General features: G+C 42.9%; 1 protein-coding gene and 1 long non-coding RNA gene across 4 annotated transcripts; both read left to right on the top strand.

Annotated features, from left to right (window-relative positions):
• Positions 1-1,029: 1,029 nt before the first annotated feature.
• Positions 1,030-3,968, top strand: LOC136007110 (uncharacterized). Its single transcript, XR_010609476.1, has 3 exons — positions 1,030-1,233; positions 1,358-1,498; positions 2,660-3,968. It is a non-coding gene; the product is annotated as an uncharacterized LOC136007110 (long non-coding RNA).
• A 984-nt stretch (positions 3,969-4,952) lies between these two features.
• On the top strand, positions 4,953-25,480 carry E2F7 (E2F transcription factor 7). 3 transcript variants are annotated; one of them, XM_065669291.1, is made up of 13 exons: positions 4,953-5,025; positions 5,171-5,254; positions 8,505-8,780; positions 10,723-10,891; positions 13,264-13,548; positions 14,092-14,250; positions 15,290-15,436; positions 16,238-16,429; positions 17,091-17,166; positions 17,786-18,305; positions 19,165-19,435; positions 20,666-21,090; positions 22,058-25,480. In XM_065669291.1, exons 2-13 carry the CDS (start codon positions 5,171-5,173, stop codon positions 22,232-22,234), a joined length of 2,781 nt encoding a protein of 926 aa, XP_065525363.1. In that variant the 5' UTR covers positions 4,953-5,025; the 3' UTR covers positions 22,235-25,480. The 3 variants fall into 3 exon arrangements, with proteins under 3 accessions (XP_065525363.1, XP_065525371.1, XP_065525368.1); XM_065669299.1 differs by lacking the exons at positions 13,264-13,548; positions 14,092-14,250; XM_065669296.1 differs by lacking the exons at positions 4,953-5,025; positions 5,171-5,254 and having other exon boundaries at positions 8,699-8,780; positions 10,700-10,891.
• Positions 25,481-25,761: the final 281 nt, after the last annotated feature.

Raw genomic sequence — 25,761 nt, 5'->3', positions numbered from 1 at the left:
TGGCCTTCTGGTGTCACTATGTAGTATTCCAGTAATTGTTTTAGTAATTTTAAAACCGTTTGGCACTAAACACGCTGATTCTTTGTTCACTTCTTTTTACTGAAAAGTTATTTACCTGAAGCCCTAGTAGAGAAGGTTTATGGCATGGGACATTAGGCGAACTACATCCCACTCAGAAAAGAGTAATGAAATTTTAACCTTACACAGAGCTGACCAATAATTTCAGTATGCAAAGAGCAATTTAATTGCAGTATATAATAATCACTGGAGGGGTAATGCTACCTTTGTGAAGGATTCAGCTTTTTGTAAAAGCAGCAGCTGGAAGTGATTTTCAGGTGCAAAGCTGATTAAATAGACATGTGATTTAGCCAGATGCCTGCTTCCTTATGTGACCTTTGGCAGGTTCCTCGAGAGTGGACCCATAAAAGAAGGGAGGCATGGCTGTACCAGTTGCTCAGCTGCCAGATGGGATTTCTTGAACCACCTGGAGTGCCTATCTACACTACCCAGTAGGCAAACGGTTGCCTCCTGCAAATCTCAACCCTGAGCAGGGCTCCACCTGAATTAGGCAATGGGAAATACCAAAGATCTGAAGTTCTTCTATGAACTTGTAGCCTCAGGTTAAACATCATCAGCATCTTCCTTGACTTGGATCCAGGGAAGTCACTTAGTCTTTTTACAGGTAAGACAGAGCCAAGGGACAAAGCTGATAGATACTGATAGAGCAGTTAAGCAACCAGACCACTCAGAAACTGTGAGACTCCTTTAATGCCATCCTCACTGGAATGGTTTCCAACACGAATATCTTACCTGTCATTTACCTGAGCCACCCAGCTGTGCTCTACTTGTACCCACCCCACCCCCCTCCCCGTTCCTCCTGAAAGAGCTGAGGGTCTGTATTACAGATAATGCAAGAGCACATGACTGACAGCATGGTGATAAAAGGACCTCGCTGTGTCCAAGTCCCACTCTCAGCCCTGCCTTTGTATTTTAGCCACAGCTGCTGATGCCAAATGTCCATAGAATCACTCTTAACGCGGCCTCTTCTTGGCTGTTCTTGAACGTCAAACGGTTGTGGCTACTGCTGCTGCAGAACCTGCCTGATCTAAGGCAGCCTAAGGTCACTAATGGGTGGGAACTTCTAGCTTGCCCCAGGGAGGGGATGACACCCAAGCCAGGAGGAGCATGGGAAATGATCGGCAACAGGCACCAGGCACTCCACTAGCTTTACTGGTGAGAGCCGTGGTGCACACAGATTCTCTGATGGCTCAGCAATCGGGTGACTCAGTCTGCCTTTTAAAGGAAATAAAACCTCATAATTAATCTGTGTGTGGATCTGTCTCTTCCTCTCTCATAGCTTTCACACTGAATTTTCAAATATCACCAAAGACAGCGAAAAAGGAATAGGAAAAGGCCGCTGCGAAGAGAGAGAAGAGAGGAACTAGGAGGTCTTTGACCAGCCATAATTTTTCATTACAGAAGTCATAAAGGTTTAAAGGTACTTATGTCTTAAAAACTATTTCCTATTCTGTGATGGAAAGTACTGTTGGATATATTGATACGATTTGTTTTCATCCATTTTCTCTGCCAAAGGTATTGTCTTTCTATTACAAAGAATTGGCACCTTCACCTTTACATGAAATACTGTATTTTCAAGTCTGAAAACAACTGCAAGGAAATTAATGTTAATAATAATATTCATGTTAGATGTATATATTAGTCCATGTATCATTTAAACAAAATTGTAAATAATCAGACAGGGTTTTTTGGTCCTGTAACGAAATTATATAACAAAAACATTCAAGAACAGGCATTTGTACTTAAATTTAGTAGTCAATTTGTTAACTCATTCCTGCTAGTTGTAGTGGATCACCTGTATGTATAGAGATAGATAGATGCAAAATTATCTTGGAGCATATTATGATATATGGGTGTATGGTTGCAATAATTAATCTTATCTGATAATCAGCAAGCTTCTTTCAGCTGCTACAGCCAGGAGAGGAAATGCAGTGTTCTGATTAACTCACAAAATGTTTAGTACTTAAGGTTTGTGTTCCACTATCAGAGGACAGGTGTTTGTTTATTTCGCTGAACAAAAAATGAGCTTATAAAATGCATTACAATACTGTGTATGATCTTACGGAAGAGATGAGCATTGATTAACAAACATAGCGTATTTCCATGTTATATATGCTCTTTGCATTGTGTAACAGCTTAAGATGAATATGTTAATTCTGAATATTCTGCGTTCCATCTTACAGAAGTGAAATTACTGTATCCAAATCACAGCCAACACCTCCCATGGAAGGGGTTCCTCCAGTCCAGTTACACGTCACTTCCTTAGACTAAACCAGTACCCAGTGTCCCTTCACACCCACTGCAGCTCCCATAGCCGCCCGTATGGCGCTACACCTCACTTCTTCCACCTTAGTCTATATATGGAATTCACATCCCATATTGCATGCCATGACAAAGTGGGCTCTAGCACCCCACTTTAGCACAGGAGTGCCACCTCTCTCCCTCTTGGCTGTTTTTTCTGCTTCCTGTGCACATGCTGGGCTCCATAACACTCTGGGTGCTGAATTTCACCTAGCAAACAGGCTGGCCTTCCAGCCCCTTGGAGATCCATCTCACTCATCTTCAACTGTGTCTTTTCCAGAAGAAAGCTGTTCCATCATTTCAGCCGGCTTCCTTCCAGCAGTGAGCTGTTCAGCTGCCAAGAACACAGGGCGTGGAAAACATCAGCAAAATTAAGCAAAGGCATCAAACTTGATTCAAATTAATTCTCCCTTGATGACTTGTAGTAACGGAATTTATATTCAGAGGCATCCTTAACCCGGAGTAAGAACAAGTCACAAACCCTGAGTGTCGAATAAGGCCCCAGGTCCATTCCAGCAGCAAAATGATGGTATTACAAGTCACTAACACCTCAGCTAGATGTGCTGTAATGACTACATAGCTCATAGTTGATACTGACAAGTATCTGGGCTGAGGCCTCCCGGGTCTCATGCCAACCTACAGATTTCTGCTCTATCACTTATAAATGACCAAATTTCAAAGGCTAGAAATAATTGTTGTAATGATCAAATGACCTTCTACATGCACATACCATAGTATTTCAGCAAGACTCAAGTATTAGGGTCCTGACCACCATTAAACTCTTAACCAACTAGTCTGTAATAGACCTGCAAATGCAGTTAGACCTATTAAACTTTCACATCATGCAATACCTTATCATAGATGTTATTAATTGGCAGCAGATACACAGTTGCCTGTGGCAGACCTAAGACAAAGGTCTGAGAATGTATTTTTCTGTGTCATTTTAGTTTTAAGCGGATGACTAAAGGAGCCAGATGGCAGTTTCCTGTCACAGATGTGCAGCACACAGGCAGCCTCTCAGCTGCTAAACTCCCTTCTCAACTTCTTTACCGTGGCCTAGAGTTCGTGCCTGGGCACGTCTGTGTGCGACGTGAGCTTCTTGTTTTGATTTTCCATGACTCGGCATCTCTCATGATTCTCATGTGTCTCTTTTCAGAGTTCTAGTGCATGAGAGCAGTAGTAACAGGTTACTCAATAGAAACTCTCTCATTAGAAAGTCTCTTTCTTTATAAGTGCCATGGATGCAAAGACATACTGAGAGATATACTTTGCAATTATGGAATTAATTTTCCTCTAGATGATAGAAAGATCAAGGTTTAAAAGTGTACAGGGCTTTTTTGTAAAGCACTTTTTTGTTCTTAAGAAGAGGTTCTCTGGGAGTTCATGTTTGATTCTCTTGAACAAAATGTGGTGTACTGGAACTTGCTAAAAAATAAAAGTTAGAGTAGGTTAAAAATGAATAAATTAAAGTTAATGCAAGAAAGTTAACAGCTATCTATTACCTACACAGCTGTATGGAATAAAAAAGGCTTTATCTGTTCCTCAAAAATTAATAAATTATTATTTTTACAAATTATCAGAACTGTGGATCAGGGTTTTTCTTCTGTGACTCCTCATTATTAGCTTATGAGCAATTTGAGAGGAAATCCTCCTACGACAAAACAAGACAGGAACAATGCAGCAGCGTACCTGTCATGAGCATAACAAAAAAGAAATATCTTAAGTGCAAGCTCAATTTAAAAAGCAAAATCAATTACACCGCACGGAGGAAATTTCTCCAGACAGGATCTCAAGCTTACAAGGCTGAAGCAGCTCTACACAGCAGAACTGACAGTTGCTTGTAACGTGTCCCCATTAACACGAGGCACGTGTCTCAAAATGGGACCAACCGAGAGCTCATCGTTGCACAGCTCCAGACTGCCTGGATTTGATGTGCTACCTTCGGACAACGCTCTCTGCCAGCTCTTCCCTTATGTCGGTACGTTGTGAGTTACCAAGGGAGGTAAACGCCCAGAGCAGACCCGCTAGGGGCTCCTGAAACGCTTCCTGCTCCCCAGAGCGCCTGCTCCCGTTTCCCTCCAGACACCGGGCCCGTTTCGAGGGTGACGGTGAGGAACCTCCGGCCGCTCGGGGCGCCCGGGGCAGCAGCAGCTCCCAGCGCGCACCCCGCCGCGCTGCTCCCAACAGCGCGACCACCCAGACGGCGAGCCGGCGGCCGAGCGGTAAAGGCTGCGCCCGCCTGACGCTACCTCAGCCCCCCGTCCGCCCTCAGGGATTTACGAGCTGAGGCGGGCTCGGGAAGGCGCACCGTGCGCCGCCCCCCCCCGCCAGGCCCTGCGCCCGCAGCCACCGACCCGCCCCACGGCCGATCGGGGGAGCCCCCCGCCTCCCGCCTCGGGCCCCCCTTTCCCGCCCGCCAACGGCCCGCCGGGCGGGGTGCGGTGGGAGGGCCGGCGCCAGCAGAAAGGAGCGAAGCGGCCCCGCGCGGGCGGGAGCGCCGTCCCGCGCCCCGCCGCCGCGCGCCGCCAGCCCGCGCGCTCATTGGCCGGCCGCGCGGGCGGGGCTCGCCGGCGGGCCGCGCCTGATTGGCCGGATTGTAAAAGCGATGTCTGAGGGCGTCCTGGCGGGAATGGTGCGGCCGCCGAGGTGAGGGCGCGGGGCCCCTCCCGTCCGGCGGGGGGGGGGGGGGGGGGTGAGTGCCGGGGGCCGCCCGCCGCGCTCGGGCGCACTGCCCCGCGGCGGGAGCGGCTCCTCTTAAGGGCCGGGCTGAAGGCGCCTTCTCGCTTTGTAGATGGAGGTGAGCGTCCTGGCTCTGCGGAACCTGCCGAGCGGCCGGCCGGGGCGGCGGGGCCGCGCTGAGGCTGCCGCCCAGAAGGTGAGCGGGCGCGGGGCGTCGGGGCAGCGGCGGCCGCGGTCAGTCCGCAGCGCTGCAGGGTCCTCTCGCACGTTAGTCCGCCTGTCCCGGTGCCGGCCCGTGCGCAGAGCGGAGCTCTGGCGGGGGCGGCCGGTGCTTCCGAGGACTAGGGCACCCCACCGGGCAGGGTGGGTTACCGCCGCGGCGCCACTGCCCCGTCCCGTGCGTGCAGGGCCTCGACCCTCGGGGCTGGGAGGCGGGTCGGGCCCGGATCGCGTCCCTCACGCTCCTGCTGACCGCACTTGGGGTGCTGCCCACTGGAGCAGCGCACCTGGTCCGCCCTGCCGTGTTCCGCCTGCTCAGCAGCGTCTTACCTGTCGGCGCTTGGAGCACAGGGGTGTCCAACGCTGCCGTTAAGATAAAAAGGCAAGTCAGTAAAACAATCATGAGCCACCCCGCCGTTGTCAGTAAGTGAAATGATTACACTCTGGCATCTTTCCCAGGGAAACAGTTTTGAGCTTTCACTCACTACTCACTACTACGTGATCTGAACCATCCCGGCAGCTACTGCGGCATAAGGTGGAGGAGGCTCTTCTACAGGCTCACCCTTCAAAACCTGACCAAAACCAGGCCTGACATGATATGGGCATCATATGGTCCTATTATTTGGTATTTTACCATGCTGATGCACATTCTACTATGCTTGCCGTCTGGTCTGTATCTGTACAGTGATGTTCTCAGGTCAAGAGCCTGAGCAGTGCTACTCAGCAAGGAACAAGCTCGTTGTTCCCCTCCTACCTCAGCAGCCAGGAGACAGGGCATCTAGCCTCGGGTATATTTTGCTCAGTAGCGTCTCTTGAACTAGACCTGATTCATGACCTGCTGTCCATGCTCAATCAGGAGTCATCCAAAGATCACATAATTCTTGTCAGATTCAGCTCCTATTATCTCAGAAATCTGAATTCCTGTTTACATACTAGGCTCATTAAGACACCCTGTCCTGTCTTCTTGTATTTGAAAGCCATCTCTGCTTGGATCAAGGTGAATCTCACACGCCAACTGGCCTTTGGGTTCTGTGGAATACAGCTGGGAGTTCACATAGAGCATTGCAGTTACTGAGAAGGGGTAAAAGCAATTCTTACTTTAGTAGGCAATTATGACATTCAGGAAATAAGGATGTGCAAGGTTGATAGTAGACGTGTGCTTCTTTTATAGTGCCACTGCTTTTTTCATTGTGGTATTTGCACAAACATGAGCATTTGAGGTAGTGGAACAGCAAGTTGCTTCGGCTTCCCTCACTGCAGTTCCATTAGCACCAGGTATAGTGAGCAGGAACTTGAGGGGAAGGTAGGCTTTCTCTGTTACAGATTAAGTGTTGATTCACTGCCAAATGTAAAGTTGCAAGAATATATTGAGTGCCAACACTATGTGAACATATATTCCAAGAAATACAGCAGCATCTAAGTTGACCCCTATTTATCACAGTGTAGTTATGTTACAACTGGCTGTTAATTGTAAAAGGAGATATATTTATAACATCCTTTTGCGTAATTCATAGGCGAATATATGGAGAAGTGTACTTCATCAGTGCTCAGAGCATAATGCTTTTGATGGGCCAAATTCGTTTTCAGTTTGGACGCTACAGAACTGCTCCTAGTAAAAGCCAGCTTCAGTTTTTACTGCTTCCTAGTTAGACTGTACCTGATAAGATGATATTTGGAATCGCTTATTTAAATATCTGTCAGCTGATGATAGCTGAATTTTTCCAAATAAAAGGCAAAACTTGGGAGAGTTCTTATAGCAAACCAATAGTAACTTAACATTTTCTTTCAGGCTGTATTCCGTTTTAGAATTCAACTTCTTGCTGCACAAAATAAAATACATAATAATATCCAGCCTCAAAGTTGTCATGTTAGATTTTTAAAACTCATTTTGGAAAAATGAAGTGGTAATCTTAGTCTGAGCAAGAAGACTTGCTCAGTTTGAGACACCACCATAAAACGCACAGCTAGACTGAAGAGCTAACAACTTCAAACCAGATTTATAATTTAAAAGCAGTTAGCTGTGGTTCTAAAGGCTTTACTCCCGATTCCAGCAAGTTACAAGCTCTGCTAGCTTTCTGATGATAATCTGTCAGCTTCGCTTTTTCTCACTTCATTCAAGGTGCCTGCAATCATTGTATGGGCCTAAATCTGGAAGCTACTGAATAATATTAGCTAAAGTTCAAAAAAGCCCCAGTGTCCTCTTTCTAGGGTATTAAGGAGAATAAAGTTATAGCTGGACTAGGAACAGAACATCGATCTCCCTGGGCAAAAAGATACAATACAACTCTCTGCATGGGCATTTGTGGAACCCCTGCTCTGTGCCACATTTAGAATACCTGGACCTCAATTTCTGATCCCCCGTAAAGAAAGCCAGTATAGCATCCTGTCTACTTTATTCCTCTAGTCTTCACAAACTATTTGCACTAACAGGCTAGAGAGAAATACTGTCACTTGTTGGTCAAAAATTGATGTCTTGGCTCAAAGATACCCTTGGTGCTTTATTCAGCCAGTCCCTTGAGATTATTTGATCAGTAGTGATAATTCTTGTAGTAGGAGGAAGGGGTAAAACTGGACCCAAAGATGAAATATGAAGAGTTTGACTGCAGCTTGGGACTGGAAGGAGTTGATCTTCATTCAAAGAATGATAAAAATCAGCTAATGAATTAGAGTTTTCCTTCTATCAGCTCCTAGCTACAGTCAGTGAATAGTTATGGAGATTTTTCTTCGTTGTTTTGAGCAGCAGGTAGTGCAGATGCAAAGCTTGCGTCACTTGCGCACGAAGTTACACCACTTCAGTTTGACATTTTATAACAGTGTAAGCTGCATCCCTGCCATGGCTTTTCACTGGGGACTTCTTAAGCAGAAGAACTTGTTTTCTTGCTAAGTGTAACATGACGAATGCATTATCTCAGTTTCGATCCAATTTGGTGATTTATGTTTGTGGGCAATGCTGTCTTGTAATAACAGTCAGAGTTTAAAAGCCTAATAGGCCACAAGTTTGACTGGTTGACCTCAGGTTCTGTAATTCAGGGCAGTATCTCTTACACACTGCCTCAAATACAGTAGCATGTTGACTATTTTACTCCTTCCAACAGAGGCAGAAGAGCCATGCTAAATATAGCTGCGAATGCCAAGTCACTACAGTTACCTTCATAAGAACAATTAAATTGATTGTTGGACTGTTTCTTTCTTGCTGTGTCTAAAGAACTGGGTTTTTTTATTAACAGGAAAACATATTTGATCGATCCAGGATGGCCCCAAAGACTCCCATTAAGAATGAACCAGTTGATTTATCAAAGCAAAAAGGCTGCACCCCTGAAAGAAATCCAATTACACCTGTTAAGCTCATTGACAGACCTCAGCCGGATCCCTGGACCCCCACTGCTAACCTGAAGATGCTTATTAGTGCTGCTAGCCCTGACATGAGGGACCGAGAAAAGAAGAAAGAACTCTTCAGACCCATAGAAAACAGTGAGCAGAGTGACACACCTGATTTGTTACAGGTGAGACTTAGAACATGATTACCTTATGTTCACTTAGGACTCAGACCTTCCTTAAGTTGTGCCTCGCTTTTATTCCAGCTGGTCCTTTGTTTCCTATGGACTGCAGAATTGTAAAACGTTGCCAAGGACAGTTGCCTGGCTGAACAGCAGGACTTGCAAAGACTAAAATCGTTTTACTGACTTGAGACCTTTCAAAAGCCTGCATATTACTTAAGGGACAGTGAAAGAAGTAGAGCTTAAATGGGTCATTTTCCCCAACTTAAGTACTTCTGACACTATTTTTTGAACTGCATTAGAAAGAAAATTGCCAGATCATTTTTAACCAGACAGACAGGATTTTCAAGAGCATTTTGACAATGAGAGGGCATAGTTTTCAGTATATTTTTGAAATCTTCTACCATGTCCATGACAGACCCACAGGATGATGAGCTGAAACCTTTCTCCCCCTTTCCACCCCAGCCCCAAACTAGTAGTCAGCAAGCATTGTCAAGTGTTAATCAAAATTTTACTTGCCAAGACTCAGGAAATGTAGGGGCTGATCCCTGTCCTCACTTTAGGAAAGCTATCTGAGGAGAGGATGATGTCAGGTTGTAATAAGCATCATTAGTTTTCTTCCTTCGAACTTATTTTCATTCCAGCCACTGCTGTCCCTGTCCTGGATTGCTTCTTCTAGAATATCCTTCTTCCGTGACTTAAGTCAGAGGAAGATAGTTCTGGGGTCTTCCTACTGAGAAGTATCATTTGATAGGTACAGATCACTCTGCAAGTGTAGATTTTCCAGGACCTACAGTGACAGTAGTCTGGAGAATTCTCCAATTTAGTCATAAAGGAACAAACAGTTCTAAAGGTAGTTCCTAACATAGCTTCCAGTAAGTAAAAAACCAGTCAGTGTTAAAAGTTAGTTCATTACCATTGCAAGCCCACCAAGGTTGTATGGTATTTTTGAGGTGGCTGCTATGAAGAGTTCAAATATTTCCTATTTAGTAAAACTTACACTTAATTTTCTCCACTTAACTTGCAAAAGATGCAAAAGTATTACTGTAAGATACCACTATTCCCATACCATATAAAACTCAAGAATTCAATCAGAGCAACAGCCTGCCACAAGGTCACAACTGCCAAAGGACAGTTAAGATCTCATAAGCAAAGAAACATCGGTTTGAACAGCTGCCACCACTCTCAGCTTTTCTTTACCAGAGGGTATGATTATTTCTTTCCCTCCTTTCTTGGACATAGAGTCAAAACCCCAAAAGCTACCAGTGCAACAAAAGCCTCCATCATTCTCATTTTGTAATAAATAAACATACCTCTTGCCGTCACAGTTTTGCTGGGGTCTTTTTCCCTGCAGGGATAGAAATACCATATACAGGCTATCCTGCAGAGTTCACTTAAACTAACAGCTTAACTGAGTTTGAGGTTCAAACCTTAAGGCGCTTGGTAGTGCCTTTTATAGTGTCTTACCATCATGCCCAACACCCCAGTCTCCAATTCTTAAAGGCACTGTAAAGGGCAGTAAAATCTGTTGAAAGAAGTTTTGCAGGAACTCTTTGATGGCTTGTAGATCTTCTGGTTTATTAGATCCAGAGGTGTTTGAGGCAATATTCCTCCTCCTCTCAAAAAGAAATATTCCTTCCAAGTAGGATCTTGCCATCTGCTAGTCTTGTGTGTTTGGTCTCACTGGTTGTTTTATTTTTTCTTGAAGCATAATCCTTATTTTATGATCTCACAGATAAGTTTTCCTGTAGGTATCTTGTGTGATGAATTAAAAAGAGCTTGCAAGCAAAATGTATCACCCAAGTGCTCTGTGCTTACAAGGTGTCCATGGTTTTTCCTTACTAGAAAGTCCGAGCTTAAATACTGCTAACATCTGAAATATGCCTCGCTTGGCTATGCCTTGCTTCTAAAGCTCTGCACTAAAGGTTTAACATTTATTTTTTAACAGTATGATATGGTAGACGACAGCACGGTTGATGAATTTGAAAAGCAGCGGCCCAGTAGAAAACAGAAAAGCTTAGGACTCTTGTGCCAAAAATTTCTAGCTCGCTATCCAAGTTATCCGTTGTCAACAGAAAAAACTACTATTTCTTTGGATGAAGTGGCTTCAATTCTTGGTATGTATACCTGCAAAAATGGGATAACTGAGCACCTGGGGTAGCCCAATAGGAGGGCTTTTAAAAGGTCATCCTTCTTACAGAGTACATGCAAGGGCTGCCTTTCCCTGGGTCTGGATGCGCTTCTAATCATACTAATAAAGAGTTGGAAATTACTAATATTGCTAAGTGTCTTTACTGCTTGATAACACTACCATCTTAAAATCTCCTTTCTGACAGTACTTTGTACTAGATGGATCTATCCTCCAGCTGTTCACCAACTGTTGCTGCTTGCTTAAATTCTCAATTTGCTGAACATGGAAGGAGTTATGAGCTACACACCTTCTGAAGGGGGACTTATAAACAACATCTTTTGTCAGAATAGAATGTTTGAGGAAGCAATTGCAAACTAGTTAGTGTAGGAAATCGGTTGGCTTTACGGTCTGACTTCAGTAACATGCCTGACATTACATCTTTCAGGATCTCATGGTTCATAAGTTTATCTTAGCTTTAAATGCTCTCTTGTGAGGGTAGGTTACCAGGAGACCTGCAGGAGTAGAATGAGAAAATATGTTGTATTGAGGTGACAAGAAGTTATAAAGTAGCCCATTTGCTGGGTCCCCTGTTAGGTTTGGTCTTAGCTAAAAGATTAATGAAATATCTGAGAGAAGCAATGAAATTTGGGAGAGAGGGCTAAGCCAAGTCACACAAATAAGAAAAAGATCCAGGTCCTTGGAGGGGTTGTCTCTTAACTAAGCATGGCTTTATAAGATTGAACTTAAGCTAAATAAATATTTTATTTACATTTATAACTCAGGTATTTATCAGAAAAGAGGAAGCAAAAATGAAATGTGCCTGTTTTGGAAAGGGAGCAGAGGAGTGATGTCCTCTGTGACTGCCAAGGAAGTCCTTGAAATACTCATTTATTTGCCTTGGTAATAGGAAGTGGGAATAGGAGAGAATTCAGATGAAGTAAATAGTTAAAGAAATTAATTTTTAAATAAATGGTTATTTTAGATTTTGTAGTTTCTTCTTTCTGTGTTTGCATGATGTGCCTGTGTTCCAACCTTGTACAGCTGAACGTGACTGGTGCTTTGTGTTTGAAGTGGTGTTACTTTGCTTTCCTTAATACTAGAAACTTTGTTTTTAAAACCTACTGTTGTGTATTTTACCTCCCTGAAAGGGCTGTGCTTATTTTCCTCACTTTGGTTTTCACTTCCTTGCTTGCCCATATCCACTTGCTTAGAGACCACAAATTTATTCACTGCTGATGTTGCTGCTCTCTGTGTGTAACAAATGATGGCTGTAATACAGTTTTTGCTACAAATTTATATTGCTGTGCTCACTAAAGACCTATGGAAAAGACCACAAAGAGAACTATGCTTCTGGTGCCTTACAGACACAGGATATGTGTATCACTCTTGTTCTTCTGGAGTATGTTTTACTCCAAGATCTCCACACAGTTAGAAATACTCATGAGTCATTTATCCTAATACCTGTTTGAGGCTGGTAAGTATTATCCATATTTTCCAGATGTGTAAACAGATGCATCAAGGCCTCACCTTCCAGAGAGAAGTCCTTCAAAACCTTTCCCCTGGACTAGCACTTGGTCTGCTCAGCTGATGTTAACCGTTATGGGGTTTGTAGTACAGATGTTGCCACTAGTGTATAGTGTACTGTTATATGTAGTAGGCATGCTTCAAACAGTGCTAGAAATGAGTACTCAGGACAGTGAGCAGAGCCACCAGGCTGTTCATGTTCAGTTCCCAACCTTGCTCACGTCAGTCAGGCTGAACCCAAGTTGGACATATTTCATAGATTTCCTATTGGTGCAGACCCAGCCAGCACTGAGGACTTATTTCTGCAGCATTTGGAAACAGTGAGTCTCGCTCTCCACTGCTTTTCACCTTGTGAAGCCTTTGAGGCTCCTTTGCTTGGTATGTGCTTAGCAAGTAATTGTGCCATGCAAAATGCAAGTGGTTCCTTTTGGAGTGGGCTTTTATATCTACCCCGTGTCAGCACCAGGCTCAGACCCTTTCTTGCCCTCTGTTGCACACAGGCTTGTGTACAGGTATTTGAGCTCTGGAGCAATCTGACAGGAAGGGCAAGAGTGCTCAGGAAACCTTAGGACAATCTGGATAGGTCTGAGTGGGCCAGCAGGAAAGAAGATAGACAAAGAGCATAATACCATGGGGCTGGCCATACACAAGTCAGTTCTTAATTGTGCAGATAGGATGGATCTAATGTAATGTGTCCAAGTGAACAGTGAAAAATATATTGTGAACACTCAGTATTAGAGAACAGCCTGTTCTCTCTTGCACTTCTGCTGAAGAACACATGAAAACTAGATGAGCATCTGTGTCTTTTCTATTCACCCCCTAACCTCACAACAGGAGTTGAGCGGAGACGAATTTACGATATAGTGAATGTCCTGGAGTCATTGCATTTGGTTAGCCGTGTGGCCAAGAACCAGTACTGCTGGCATGGCCGGCACAACCTCAGTCAGACTCTGAAAACACTTCAGGAAGCAGGAGAGCTGCAGTATGGAGAGCTAATGACCGTCTTCCAGCACAAGGAGCAGGACCTGGAGTACAAATTTGGAGAACAGAAAAAGGAAACTATACCAGATTCTCAAGACAGACCCTTAATGGACTTTTCAGAACCAGATTGCACCTCTGGTAAGATAACTAATACGTGTCATGTGATGCACAGACACAGGTCTCTTTTTCCGGTTTGCTATGTGACTTCTTCCCTTGCTTTGCTTTTAAATTAAATAGTAAAAAAATATTATTTGCAAAAAGGTGCTGAATTCACCATGAAGGTGACAGAATTATTCTATCCCCACCTGTACATGGCAGTAAATGCTTTATCCTGACAGAAGGTGCCATCTTCCATTTGTCCACTGTTTGCATGCTGCCCACATAAAGCATACTTCCAAAGTCCGTTGGAGTCACAAAGTTATAGTGGTGCAGAATTGTATAACATGGAGTCAGCTTTGGACTCTGACATTTTAAAAGCTATTTCTGCAAGTTTTATTTTTTATTGCCTTTCGAAGAGCGAATTCTGTCTGCACTACTCAGTTATTTGCTGCCTTTCAAAAGATTTCTGCTTCCTGACAAGGAAATGCTTTACCTGTTTTCTGTGTGAGAAACTTACTTGCTAGTTTTCTGGCTATGATGGATGACATATGCTAAGAGGCTTGGGTATTGTTTGTAACACAGCATCTGCAAACAGCAGAAAGGACAAGTCATTGCGGATTATGAGCCAAAAGTTTGTCATGCTGTTCCTTGTCTCCAAGACTAAGATAGTCACTCTGGACATCGCAGCAAAGATACTGATAGAAGAAACCCAGGATACAGTGGACCACAGCAAGTTTAAAAGTAAGCTGGCTGTTGAGAGGCAAATCAATCAGTCTGTGAGCAAAGGAAATAGGGGCATGTTCAAACTGACACCAGTAGGTAGTGGCAAGAGCAGGTCAGGAATCTTCTGCTGAAATATGGTTTAGGGTTTTTCTTACTCGTGAATGCTAATTTGTGAAATCAGAGCTTGGGGAGGGGAAGAGTCCATTTGACAATTACCTTCAAATTTTATCTTCAAAATAAAAATTGGTTTTGTTTGGATTTTTTTTTCATACTTTAACCCTACTTCTTCTGTTGTTCTAAATGATGTTTCAGGACTTGTTGAAATTAAACATGTTGTTTAATTTTACTGAGTTAAATTTCTTCTCTGCAGAAATGTGTTACCTCTTTTTATCCCAGAAGTCTCTCACAGCTGGATGGCACTGTTTGCTTTTCAGTTAGTGAGGATTAGTACTTTGATCTCTTGGACAACATAGAAAATTCAGCATTAGCAAATAATTATTCTAAAATAAAGACTTTTAAGTCTTTGAAGTACTTTTAAAACAAAGTACTTGCACTTCAGTCTTAAAACTCTATTCCAAATACTGTGAGGGATGTGAGGAGTTTAGCTGGACAACCTGTGGGTATCATATTCAGTTCAAACATGTTATTGGAGAGATGTTATTTTTCTAAGAGGGTTACATTTCCCAGGTGGTAAATATGTGTCCTTTTGTGGTGAGCTTTGCACTCATGTGCCTCTTGCCCCCAAGTGCTTGTCTTCACCACATGTGGAGGTAGCCGCCTTTTCTGGGCAAGTTGATAATGTAGTCATTCGCTAACCCATTTGCTTAAACCTGAGCAGCTAAGATGCATAAGCAGCTAAAACCTGAAGAAGCAGTGACAAGTAGGTGGGAGCTGGTATGGCAGGCTTCATAGGAGGTGGCTTAAGTCTATCCCAGTTTGATTTTACCCACCTCATCTATGAAAGCTGTGGTGCTATTCTCAACAAAATTACCATATAAATATGTACTGTATGTGCTGAAAAGTAGCTATCCTAACTATTTCTGTCCTTTTCTGTTAGCAAAGGTACGAAGACTGTATGATATTGCCAATGTTCTCACCAGCCTAGGCTTGATCAAGAAAGTTCATGTCACAGAGGAAAGAGGACGCAAACCAGCCTTCAAGTGGATTGGGCCTGTGGAATTCCCTGGCAAGACCACTAACTTGGGTAGCTCACACCTCTTTTTTTGTTTTTTTTTTTGACAAACCCTTCCAAGGGTAAAAGGTTGTCTTCTGTTTGTAAAGAATGGCTCAGCATTCATTGTCTACCCTGTGATGGTTAACTGCTAGCCACTTCAACATTTGCCCTTGTTAGACTTCAGGCCTAAGGGCTGTGGAGGGTTGTTGAAGAACAGTCTTGCTTGTATTTTTACACCAACTTACGTAACTATAAATTGTAGAAAAATGGCAGATAATGCCTACGTCTCCAAATCTGAGTTCACAGCTTTTCTGGGTTGCAAAATCTCAGTAATTCTGTTATAATTAGACAGTGAATTATTTTGTTTGTAAGGGGATTTACCAAGGTAGAGCAGGGCTGTTTCTTGCATGCGTACCTTAGTACAGAAGGTTTGACTGCGAAGGAGGTGGTGGTTCAGAGCATCGCTGTAAACTGCATGGCTAGAAGCCAGAGCAAAAGGAAGCCCTTTGGTAATAATATTTGGGTCAGGCCAGTGCCAGGACCAAGTAAAAGTAAAAGACAGTGTTAACACCATCTCTTTCCTCCTGATAATGCACACTAGAGCGTAGCTGCTGCTGCTGCAGCAGCTGCCATGGAGTGGAAAGAAAAGAAGCCCTTACCTTGTCTACCAGTGACAAGGTATCTTAGGTGAGCTTAGGTCTGCTTCCATGTTGTGGCATTTGAGATGGGCTAGAGGTTACCTCTTATCACCCAAGTTTGGTAACATGGCATAAGCCTAAATGAGGAGCTGTATTCCATGAAGGACTGTTGTACAAAATCATGTTCCTACAGGTGGGCTGAGAGGGCATAGCCCAACATCTGATCCTCTGCCAGGGACACAAGGAGCCTGTGCCCCATATCAGATCTGTGCTACTGGAAGACAAAGGTTTACACGTCACACTTCATTTAACAGCACACAGTCTTGTGAAGAGACCAGAAGGAAGGTCGGTTCTGAGCCCAGCAGCCCACATCAAGAGAGACAAGGTAATTACTAGTGAAGCATGTTCTTTTGTATCCTAGTGGATCTGCCCAAATGTGGGCCCACCAATGTAAGGCATTTGATTGGGTGAGTCAGACTAATTAAATATGAGAATGATGCTTGACAAGTGCTTATATTTCTACTGTTCGTGTGATGAGACTCCTGGTTTGGAGCCTTCAGTCAAGTGCCTAAAGTTAGATGAGATTAGTCTGGGCCATACTGCCTTAAATCTGCAGTTTGTTTTCTGGTAAATGTTTCTATTCTCCACTAACTGCAACTATACTACAGTTTCTTCTGTTAAAATTTAGTAGAGATAAAGAAAGATTCCTTAGCCACACAAAAGCTTGCTTTATTTTATGGTTTCTAATATAGTGGAATTTCTTGTAACAATCTAATGGATAGCTGTTAAAAAAACAAAGCAATTACAGGGATTTTTACAGTTCCTTTTTGTAGGAAATTATGATATTGAGCACCTCTCCAGTGGGACTGAGTTCTGAGTGTCTTGCAGATTCTGGCTGTAGGTCATTAGTGGACGTTATAAAAATGTGCCAGGATAGAAAAATTATACCTATTATTTTATATGGCCAGTATCAAAATATGCTTGGTAAACAGATCTGTTATTAATTGAATGTTCCTTTGTTCTTTCAACCTATATTATGAATTCAGATGCTCCAAATTCATATTGCTCCAAAATGATAAATCCAGCAACTGTCTGCAGGCAGAAAATAGAGGAAGATACTAGGTAGGTTGGTCTTAACTCCTGTCCAGTTTCAGATTTGTGCTTGTCATGTTTAGTTCAAGGCTAGATTCCATTAATGAGCCTGAGATAGAGAATTACTGGATGGTCTCATTACTATGTTCATGCTAATAGGTCTCACCATGGCTTTCTTTTATTTTTTTTCATGGCTGATTTATACTTACCGATTTATACTTGTACCATTGTTGTCCTTCAGCTTCAGTAGTTCTTCATCTCATATCTGTTTATATAGGTCATCCCTGCCTCCTTTGCCCGGTTGTCTAGGTAGGCTGAGCAAATCATAATTCCCTGCAAAAGCCTTTCTGTCGTATCAGTAGGTCTTTATCTACATCTAATTTGAATTAATTTCTGAATGATTGATTCTAGTTAAGTGCAACAGAAAGCATTATTGTTCTGCCCCAAACCTGATAAGTCTGCTTCTGTGTGATTAGAAATTATAAAAAGTGGCCCTTCTTGTATCTTGTAAAGTGTAAAGTAGTGGTTGCAGGGGGCAGAATTTTTCCACATTTATGTCCAATAATGTACCTATTTGCTTTCAAGGATAAAACAGGGGGGGTAATTTTGGACTAAATGTTTTTCCTCTTTTCATTACTTTTTTTTTTAGGAATGAAGCTTGTTCCACAGAAACAATATTAAAATCAGCAAGGAACCCAAGCGTAACCTCGCCTCTCTCCCTTCTTTCAGTTCCTGAGGACTCTGAATTTTGTGTTAACCCTTTGCCTCAGGCAGTTTTCCCTGTGGTTCAGACAGATGTGCCAAGCCTCTCACTGCCAAATGGCATCAGCAGCCAAGCTCCGTATCCTTCCACACTAGCAGCCTCCAAAACAGAAAATGGAAAACCTACCTTGCTCCCTAACCAACCATTCCTGTGCTTTCCATCTTCATCCCTTTTTATGTTGTGTGGTGGTCTTCAAGAAAATAACTTGAGGGAGAGCCTGCCCAGTGCAGGAGATGTGGGAAACAGGAATGCAGAAGCTCAGGCTGCTGTACCTTCAGCTGTCTGCCAGAAGCGCAGCTCCCACAAGTGCGCATCACCCTCTGCACCTGTAGATGATGAAGAGCCAGCTACTAAAAAGCAGACTGTGGAACAGAGGGATCTGCCTCTCTCACTTGTGGTATCCAAGGTAAAGAAGTGAATTTCATTATCTCTTAGGCTTCCTGTTAGCAAGGAAAGAAGTTTGCCCAAGACAGTGTTTTCAGAAGTGAAAATTCACTGCACCACTCTTGTTACAGGTACAGATTCTGCCTCCCACATGTCAATAAAATTGTAAGAGGGCTGTATAGAAAGTATAGGCATTAACTGGGAGATTTTTCACGCTACCAGGGGAAACTGGAGTGTGATTCCTTCGGAGAGGGTTGTGATGCTCATCTGTTCTTTGGAGTCAGTGTTCTCATTGTCTTCAACAAAGCAACCTGTCAGTGGGGAGGAAATTAATGTATTCCCCATCTTCGCCTTGAGCTTTCCCAGTTAGCAGCAGCATTGCTTACACCACTGAACAAATGTGATTTGTGCTTCCCCACTACTCTCCAGCCTGAGTCCCCCTCTCTAAAGCCATGTTGTCCACAGCATGCATGTTGGGGAAGGATGATGGTAAAAGGTGAAGTGCATCTATCTCAGGGTTCTTCTAACTACTCACCATTGGGGTCAGGCTCAAGATCATATCAGTGTTTGAATATAAGACAATTGAAGCAGGTGTTTTTCCTTATCAATAAAAAATTAATCTCCAAGCTCAGGTATCTCTTATCCAGTGTCTTCAAGTACTGAAAGTGAACTACAGCACAGGGCACAGGGTTTGGGCATCACAAATATGGTTCTTCAAACCCTCAAACAAAGTTTTTTATCATGGTGACTTGTTTATCAGTTTTGTGCTGATCCTTTGCACAGATGCATGTCTTACTCTGTAGCTGAGGAAGGTGCATGAGAGATACTGCACTGTGTTATTTCAGTTCGGATTCTTCATTTCCTCTTTTATTTTTGCTTAGAAGCCTTTAGAGTCACCCAAGGCTGAATCTACCCCAGGAAGTGGCTGTACCTCTGCTGTACATCTAGAAGCTTTTCGTCTTGACCTCACAAGTCCTGCTGCTCCAGAGGTTTCAAACAAGGAGCCTACTAAACCTTTAGATTCTCAGGAGCAAGAAAAAGGGTCTCAGAATAAAGACCCTGATGACCCCTCTCCAGGAAAAGCGCACATCTCTACAGAAAGCACCAATCAACCTTTCCTACCACAGTATCTCTATGTTCAATCTACTGCTGGTAAGGACAGCCATGAGATCCAGAGGCACCCAGACTTCTGCATCTCTTCACTGAGCAAATAGGGATGCCTACAGATAGGTGAATAAGTCTGTATTTGGCAGGAAAAGCCTGTCATCAGTTCTCTGTAGTAGTTTAATAGCTCTGAATTCTCTTGACTTCAGATGAACTGTTGTTTCTCTGAAAATACAGTCATTTTTCTGAAGGACCCAAACATTAATAGTGATGAATAATGTGGGTTTTGCATGATTGAATTATGCGCAGCAGAAAAAAAGACACTTATCCTGCATTCAAAACTCAGAGGAGCTGGAAATCTATATTTGGCAATAGGGTAGCCAGAACAGTGCAACAGTGTCCCCCTGAGGGAGTGAATTTAGTCAGCTATGAACTTTGTACTGTCTTGTAACATGCATCATTGGGATAACCCCACTAAAAGTGAGGCACTGGGACTGTAGCCGTGCCTACCTGCAGGACATGGGAGGGATGGAGAGGAAGCAGCTGAAAATACTGCAGGAGGATTTCATGTTCACCATTTTTTGTCCTGTGTTTGTGTGGAGTGCAAGACTGGTTTGTGGGAACAGGAAACGTGGTAGATATCCATGACTACTGCTTTAGTATTTGGTTAATTTCTGGCATAGTTGGGTCTATGGGATTTCACTTATAAGATCGAGACGCTCAGTTTGCAAATGTTTATCCTGGTGTTTTGGAAGGTCAGACAAATGGGGAACCAGAGCAGCTTCTGTTTCAAAACAGTATTTCAGCTCTTGTCAGGAAAATAAGCATCTTTGGGGTGTATGTTTGAACTTGTTTTGTCTTTGGGGTTTTTTCCTCATTTAAAGCAGCATATATATTTTCGTATAGCAGAGGATAAGATTCTTATTAGTGAAAAAAAAAAATGAGTTTTTTAGCCAAGCTGTTTCTTACTATTGAAGTTAGAAAACAGCAAGGTGTGTGGTTGGTGTTTAGTATGAACAAAGTAAATGGATGTATATACAGTGAACAGGCAGTAGGGGGGGAGATGGAGGTAAGGAAATGGAGCTTGACAGAAGAATCGCAGGTTTGTGACAGTTTCCTTGCTTCTTTTTTACTATTTTTGTCACAGTTTACTTCCAGGGCAGCCTTTCTCTTTGTTGTCAGACCTCTTCCCTGTTCTAGTTTAAGCTAAGTCTAGTTATAACTTAAGTCCAATTTGCCAACTGTATTAATGCTTTGTTTTTTCTCTCTTTGGTTTAGGATTGAGCGGTTTTAATTTCCTGCTCCCTGCAAACCAAGCCCCTGGTGCCATCAGTCTCGCTGCGAGCCAGATACCTTCTCTGAGCGTCCCCTGTGTCATGCTGCCGTCAGCAGCCTTGGCTTCCTTCCCTCTTGTTTGTTCTCCCACGATCACCAGTCCTCTTCCCACAGTTCCCGATGGCTCCTTTTCAGCTGCCACCTCCATGAGTTTCAGCATGTCCAGCCTGGCATCAACAGCACCTGTTTTCATAGGCACCACGGCAGTGGTCACCCCCAAGGTCTCACCTGCGCCTTCAGTGGATCCTCAGCAACCAGCTCACCCTGCTCAGCACCTGAGTCCTGCTCTCCCAAGATCTTGTGGTGCTGTTAAATTGGACTCCCATGTGTGTATGGGGCATCCGGTGACCCTTCTGAAGCTGCAGCAGGTAAGTGGGAAACGTGGTTGGTTGACAGTGAAACACCATGCCAGGTCACTGGGCCTGAAGGCACCTTGTGCTGCAGGGTGATGCCAGTGTGGCATAAAAGTCTTAATCTTTAAAAATCTTACAGGAATAGAGAAAAAAAAAAAATTGGTTACAGGGTGTTTTTTTCCCAGAAATCCAGGTGAGTATTTTTTCTCCATTTGACACTATCTTGTGTTGTGCAATGGCTACAGAAACACATTAGGACAGGAGGATTGTTTGTCAGCTGGCAGCAACACCTCTCTGGTGGTAGTGTCCTGGGTTACCTCCTCACCCCTGTTCTGATCTCTCTTCACTAAATAATGGAAAAGTAATAGCAGTATCAGAACTGGGGGGGGGGGGGGGGAATTCTTTTTGTAGGTTTTGTTGATCTCTTTTATAAAGATTTTTTTTTTTAATCTACCACAGAAACAGACTTTTTGAGTGAAAAAGATGTGAAATTCAAAAGTGAAGAAGGACCCATTGATCTGAAGTACAATGAGTGACATAAAGCAGTTTTGTCACACATACTAGCATTAGAGGTTACAGTAGAGTGGCACTTAAAAGACAAGTGGTCAGGGTTTAGAAGACTAATTTTAGACCTATTTTGATGCTAACAAACAACTAAAGTAAGTAAAACATCAAGGAAGAGAGCCATTTTAGCTGAAGGGCAAGATTGGCATAAGAATGAATGAATATGAGCTAGTCATGAATACATTTAAGTTGGAAATGGGATAGAAGCTATCAGCTTCCAGCAATGATGTGCTGGCAGACAGTTCCAGAGCAAAAAGCAGGGGCAAAGCCTGTGGAGCTTCTGAAAGGATTTCTGAAGTCATTCGCTATAGTAGCAGGGTACAGAAGTTGACATCTACAAGCTGCCTTCTATTTGCATGCTTGCATGTAGGCTTTGAGAAAACCCTACTGAATCCCTTTGGTTTTGTTTAAAAACTAGCCTTCATCAGCTCCCCTCACTCCCAAGAACATTCATCCTGTGCGTCATGAGGCATTTTTCAAAACTCCTGGAAGTCTTGGAGACCCTGTTGCATGGAAGAAAAATGAAGGCAACCAGACCAGAAATGCCAGCTCTGTGCAGAGGAGACTGGAAATCTCTAGTTCCAGCCCTGACTAACTCCACTCATTGCAAAGGGTGGGCAGATTGTCCTAGGACTCTGTGTCTATTACAAGGGATCAAGCTCTTGACAAGAGGAGTGTGTTAAAATGTCATCCCTTTTGGTATGCTTCTCCATTATCTTTTCATGCACAGGTTCTGTTAGCCACCTTCTTCACAAATCACCCTTGGTACTGAAACCCTTTTACTGAGTTATTCCTTCAGTACTGACTTGAATTCATATGCTGTGTTTCACATGCCCTTGTGGGCATCAAACTGTATTTGTGGTTTTAATTTGGGAAACTTTATTGCTGTCAGGAGATGCAAACAGATTTTCTTGGTGTCCCCAGGGGTTCTTTATTCATGGTTTGAAGTGAGATGTCTAGCACTTATCTGGGGTAAGCATTTTATTTTTTGCATGTTCTCTACTTACCCTGAGTAAATCTGTGGTAAAAGTGATAAACTTCTGCAGTTGCGAGAGCAACTGCTTCCTCAGTTCCAATCTGTCAAATCCTGCCTCCGCAGTGCAGCCTCTTGCTATTTATTTTGTACATTGGAGTGGGATTTAGTGCAAAAAAAGTCCCTTTTTTTCAGCTTCAGAATAACAGATTTTCTCAGGGTAGGATTACTTGAATGTCAGTTGGTTGTTGTACAATTTGCCCAGCACTTGTGGTTAGAAAAACCTAATAATAACTTAACACAGTATGATTGAATGTATACATGTGAAAAAATATTAAGACCAAAATAACTGTGAATGTTGACATGTTTATATTTGTGTTAATGAACTGTAGTACTCCTTCGGTTTTGGTTTTTCGTTCTTTTTTCTTTTACTCTGAGCAAAATGTACAAGTTAAATGTAAAAAATACAAAACCTGATTCCTTAATTACATTTGACAGAGTGACAAGCCACTGAGAGGGCTGTGCTGAGATTTCATCTCCTGTTTAAATATATAGTCTAGATTTTATGGCCAGGAAACACTGGTAAGTCATTAACCACATGGTTAGATTCAGTCTAACCTGAGTCTACTTAAGTGCCTACTTAGTTGTTTACTTAAGTCTACTTAAGGGGTATGTGCTTAAGTGCCTAACACCTCACAGAAATTTTGTAACTAGTTACTAGTGCACTTGAGCATACTTGGAAGACAAGGGAGATCTTAGTTTTTGGCATGTATTTATTTAAAACATAAAAAGAAACTGAAAAGAGCAGGAGTCATGAATTTTGGGAAATGATAAAAAAAGCCGTCTGTATTCCTAAGGAGAAGATAAAGAGGAAGAAATGTCTATCGGCTAACATTCAGAGTCCTCAAATAATGGATGGTGCTATTAATAATATAGGACATAATTTTAAGAGTTAATGCTCTTATGCTTGGGTATGTTTTCACTCATGTAGCGATCCACAGTTTGTGCAGTTTCCTGTTTTTAAAAGACAGAAAGTGTTGCTGTTGACATCATGTTTCTCTGGAATTAGCAAACTTAAGGCCAGCCTTATCAGCTCTTCTTGGTGCTGGTGCTGGTTTTCCAAGGGTAGATACACTGTTGGATGTGCTACTTTGTTGGTCTAGGGAGACTAGGACTTTGTTTGGGGGTTGGGGGTTTGATGAGGCGTTTTATTTTTATAATGAAATGTATTATGAAAATGGAATTTAAGAAAGAATTTTAGTGAAGCTGGGAGTTTGAGTGATGTGGCCTTATCTTAGAATAGACCAACAACAACCTTTTAAGGAGGGCTTCTTAGCCCTCATTGAAAGAAAATCTATAGTAGAATTATCTTAGGAAACTTCAGGGGTGGTAAAGAGAAGTCTTCAGACTGCTAAATTTAAGGGGTTTGTTATTGGTTGGTTTGTCGGGGTTTTCTTAATTACACTACAGTTACGAAAGTTTACAGGTTTTGCTTCTGAATTATTTCTTGTACACCCACTTCAATTCACGTTAACATCAGGAAGAACTTCTTTACTGTAAGAGTGACAGAGCACTGGAACAGGTTGCCCAGGGGGGTTGTGGAGTCTCCTACACTGGAGATATTCAAGGCCCGCCTGGACAAGTTCCTGTGTGATGTACTGTAGGTTACCCTGCTCTTGCAGGGGGGTTGGACTAGATGATCTTTTGAGGTCCCTTCCAACCCTTGGGATTCTGTGATTCTGTAATTTCACTTTGAAAAGCAGTGTGTAATTGGCACGGTGCTGCCCCTACACTTGTGTTGCTGTTGGGGCTGGAAACAGGCTGCTAGGGTTCAGGATGACATGGTGGATGTAGATTCTCCAAGCCTTGTCTTTTTAGTACAATGCAGCCTTTTAGTGAAATGATGGCTGGGGACAGAGGGGAGGGTTAGAGCTAATATTGGCTCTTCGCTCCAGTTGAAGCATCATTGCAAAAATCATCTTTGTCAGTGATGTTACTCTGTGCCATAACTAACCTAACTATACTTGAAAATGCAGGGACTGAAAATGGATCTTCAGTTTCCAATTTCTGCTTCCATTTCTGAGTTTTCATAGATAGAACAGGTGTGGAAATGAGGTTCAACTCCCTCACGATCAAGGCTGTTCTGTGGCTCGTGGTTGCAAAAGCAGTTTTGGGCTTGGGAGAAGAAGGGGGGTGATACGCTGTTTTGTTTTTGTTAATGCAAAATTGTCACTAAAATAGGAACAGGACCACCAAAGCAGTTGGGCAGCAAAGGGATCAATGCTGCTTGCAATACTTAAGCTGCTGAACTAGACTGGTGAGGGGGAAGAGTTGGTTGTCAGAGGGAACGAGTTTATCTTTCCCATCCTCACTGAAAGCTAAGAAGAAAAAGAAAGTAGGAACAACTCTTCAGGAAAGTAGATTTGGAAAAGCAGAATTTGTATTTGCGCTTAGGCAAAGTGCATACCCAGGATGTTCTGCAGGGTTTGTGAAACCTTTCTGTCCCAAGACAGTTTGCTGAGGAGGGTGAGCGTATAACTTATACTTGAATCTACCTGCCACGTTTACATTTCTGATTGTCTTGTAAATTGGTGCTATTTCTGTATTTAAAAAGCTGTATTTTTAATGTAAAGCTGCTTCCAGTTTGTATCTTTGCACTGCTAGTTTAATATAGGTATTAATTTTATTGCTGTTTATAACTGTTCTTCAGTGATTAGATGTCTTGCTTTTCCTGCTCTCTAGCCATCTTTTTAGCTGTCCACATATAGCTTTACTCCAGTCACACTGTTGGGTTGGATTTTTTTTTTTTTATACTATCTTTTAGCAAAATATTAAACAACTTCAGAATAAAAATGGAATTAAAACCAAGGCTGAGACTGTGATTTCAGTATGGATTTCAGGATTTTCAGTATGGCACTTGGAAAGAAGCATCCATCCACTGCGTGTCCCCCTGAGCAGTCTCTGTTGGATGCGAGTAGTAGGGAGGTGGAACAGGTAGCAGCTCTCATGTTTGGCTTTTTTGTGCAACGTGGGCTCAATTCCCACTCCAGTTACTGCAGGCACTAGGACCAGTGCTAAGCAAGCTGGTTCTTAAAGCCCTGGAGCTGTCCAGGGGAATGCCCAGTGGCACTGGCCCAAAACCGTACAAA

The sequence above is a fragment of the Lathamus discolor genome, chromosome 1 (assembly GCF_037157495.1).
Source record: "Lathamus discolor isolate bLatDis1 chromosome 1, bLatDis1.hap1, whole genome shotgun sequence".
Lineage (NCBI taxonomy): Eukaryota > Metazoa > Chordata > Aves > Psittaciformes > Psittacidae > Lathamus > Lathamus discolor.
Note: the sequence above shows the minus strand (reverse complement) of the source record. Positions and strands in the feature narration are given on the sequence as shown.

Coding starts and splice junctions, on each gene's coding strand:
- E2F7 (XM_065669291.1), top strand. CDS start 5,171: ATGGAGGTGAGCGTCCTGGCTCTGCGGAACCTGCCGAGCGGCCGGCCG. Junction 15,437..16,237: donor TGGCAAGACCACTAACTTGG/GTAGCTCACACC, acceptor ATGTTCCTACAG/GTGGGCTGAGAGGGCATAGC. Junction 17,167..17,785: donor AAAATAGAGGAAGATACTAG/GTAGGTTGGTCT, acceptor TTTTTTTTTTAG/GAATGAAGCTTGTTCCACAG.